This window comes from Trachymyrmex cornetzi, unplaced genomic scaffold (genome assembly GCF_001594075.2).
Source record: "Trachymyrmex cornetzi isolate Tcor2-1 unplaced genomic scaffold, Tcor1.1 scaffold681, whole genome shotgun sequence".
NCBI lineage: Eukaryota > Metazoa > Arthropoda > Insecta > Hymenoptera > Formicidae > Trachymyrmex > Trachymyrmex cornetzi.
In genome coordinates this window covers 42941-45384 of record NW_017300005.1, presented here as the reverse complement: position 1 = coordinate 45384, position 2444 = coordinate 42941, and the positions used below count along the sequence as shown (strand labels likewise).

The 2444-nt window shown below is 30.4% G+C and overlaps 1 protein-coding gene across 1 annotated transcript in view; it reads right to left on the bottom strand.

The window, feature by feature from the left end:
- Positions 1-2444, bottom strand: part of LOC108767464 (putative nuclease HARBI1) — a 4804-nt gene extending 2360 nt beyond the window's left edge. Inside the window, exons 1-2 of the mRNA XM_018517377.1 lie at positions 1888-2444; positions 1405-1796 (exon numbers count right to left, since the gene is read on the bottom strand). Of these exons, the coding sequence (XP_018372879.1) occupies positions 1405-1796; positions 1888-2030 (535 nt within the window). The 5' untranslated portion in view covers positions 2031-2444. The remainder of the gene's footprint in view (positions 1-1404; positions 1797-1887) is intronic.

The window sequence follows — 2444 nt, the reverse complement described above, 5'->3', positions numbered from 1 at the left end:
TAGATTGTAAACTGGCTTACACTATCCCTAACACACTTAAATACTACATTAAAAGAGGCAAAGATAAATTAGATCATACACACAATCAGAATGTAGTTTATAAAATATCTTGTGAAAATTGTGATGTTAGCTATGTTGGCCAGACGAAGAGACAATTGAGAACTAGAGTAAAGGAGCATGTCTCAGACATTAATAAAGGTTCAAAATCTCCATCAGTTATTACTAATCATAGAATTGAAACGAATCATGATTTCAAGTGGAACAATGTGAGGATTTTGGACATAGAACCTTCCTACAGAAAACGACTAATTTCTGAAATAGTCTATATTAAGAAACAAACACACGGTATAAACAGACAAAATGATACGGAGTCATTGCCAGATTCGTATACTAACATGATTAGTTCCCTTTCCAGTTCTTAATTTTCCACTGTTCTTGTCCTCTCTCGACTTTCTGCCGGTACATTATGTTGTCTGACGTGCTCGAGAGCGGTTGCTTTCACAAGTGCAAAATAGTTTTAATTATATTTAAGTTGATATACATGTGGAATTTTATAAATTTATTTGGTTTCCATTGTCATCTGAAAAGGTAAATTACTTCTGTTTTAACTGATTTTTATTTTTATATTTATTTGACATTTTATAACGAATTTCTATTACACCTTTTGAATTTTGTTTTATATTTGTTAAAATTGTTCCTAGAGATGTTCGTGTTTGCATATTTAGTATAGTTTCAATAAGTCATAACTCCTTTTTTAATTTTTTTCTTCTGATAAGGTAAAATAATTTCCCGTTACTTTTATATTCATCTAACATTGTATAATAATTTTTTGATAATTTGTTTAATTTTGTGTTACATATTACATATTTTTTCTATAGATGTTCGTTATTGCAACTTAATTTTATTTTCAATGGGACTACTTATATTTGACTTCGAACGACACGAATATTCTTACAAAATTAAGATATTGTGATAATTACTTACTCTTTTCTTCTGAGTTTGACTTTTTTGCAATAGCTATTCAATACATTGTATTATTTACTCATTATGAAATGTTACAATTAATGAATTAATTTTTTATGTATTTATATTATGTCAGAGACTTTATGTTATGTTGTTTTTATATTTATTATATAATTTGAGGTTTTTTATTATTACCGGATGTTTTAAGTTAAAATTTTGTTTTTTGCATTGAAAATGACCCGATCGGAGTCGAAACGTATGTATTTATGTATTTAATGTTATTATTCTAATTATAATTATTTGTTAAAATATTGGTTCTATGCCCTTTTAATATTCATTTGTTTTATACATATTAAACCTTATTATTATATTATTTAATATTTGAATTAGGAAGATTGTATGGTTCTGGAATTTCCAAAGTGCGATCTTGTAATGCTTTACCAAACGCAGATTCTTTGAATATGACAGAATCGTGATTAGAACCAGCTGCTCCAATGTCAACAAATGTAAAGCGATAATATGCATCACACACGGCCATTAATACGATGCTGAAAGACTTCTTATAGTTGAAGACTTCAGTTCCAAAGTGCTTTGGAGCCATAATGTTGATGTGTTTACCATCAACAGCTCCAAAGCAATAGGGCATATTCCATCGATGATAAAATTCATGAGCAATGTTCTTCCAGTCGTCAATACTTGGACGTTTCAATACACGTGGCTGCAGAACGTCCCATAAGATTTTACATGTTTCTTTAATGATGACATGTGCTGTTGTCTTTCCGATACGAAAATTCCTTGCAATTTCCTGCATTGTACAGCCCTCGGCTAAGTAGCTATAAATAAAAGAAAGTATATACAAATTATTTCATTGTTTTCATAAAACAATTAAATTAAAATATACTTTATTATATATGTATGACTAACTGCAATGTTAATATCAGTCGATGTGAAGGTGACAATATATAAGGATTTCTTCGAGTGTCCTTCTGCAATTTATGTCCCACTAATTGAAGTAACTCATTGAACTGGCTCGGAGAACACCGTGTAAATTTAAAAAAACTGCTCATAATCGTGTTCAAGATTGAGCATATCCTTAGTTAAAGAAAAAAAATGACCGTTTTCATTTCTTTTTCTATTCATTGGTCGAACAGCATACCTCCTTCTTTTCCTTCTTTGACTATTTTGAAGTAATAAATGTGCTACACAGCCACTTGACAATAAAAGTAATAATCCAAATGTCAATATTATTCTACGTCGCTGATTCATTTTGCATGTGTGCGTCGTCTGCAATCATCGTTCGTTTGTGGTTATGTTTCTTTACGTATACGCATGCGTAGTCTGAATTTCCAGGGAAGCATAAACAATCCTTAAGATTAAATTAAGACTAATTTTAAGACTAAAATTAAGACCGAAGCATAAACCAGGCATAACTTAGCCTAACTTAACCTAACTTAATCGGGTGGCACCCAGTTGGACACGGC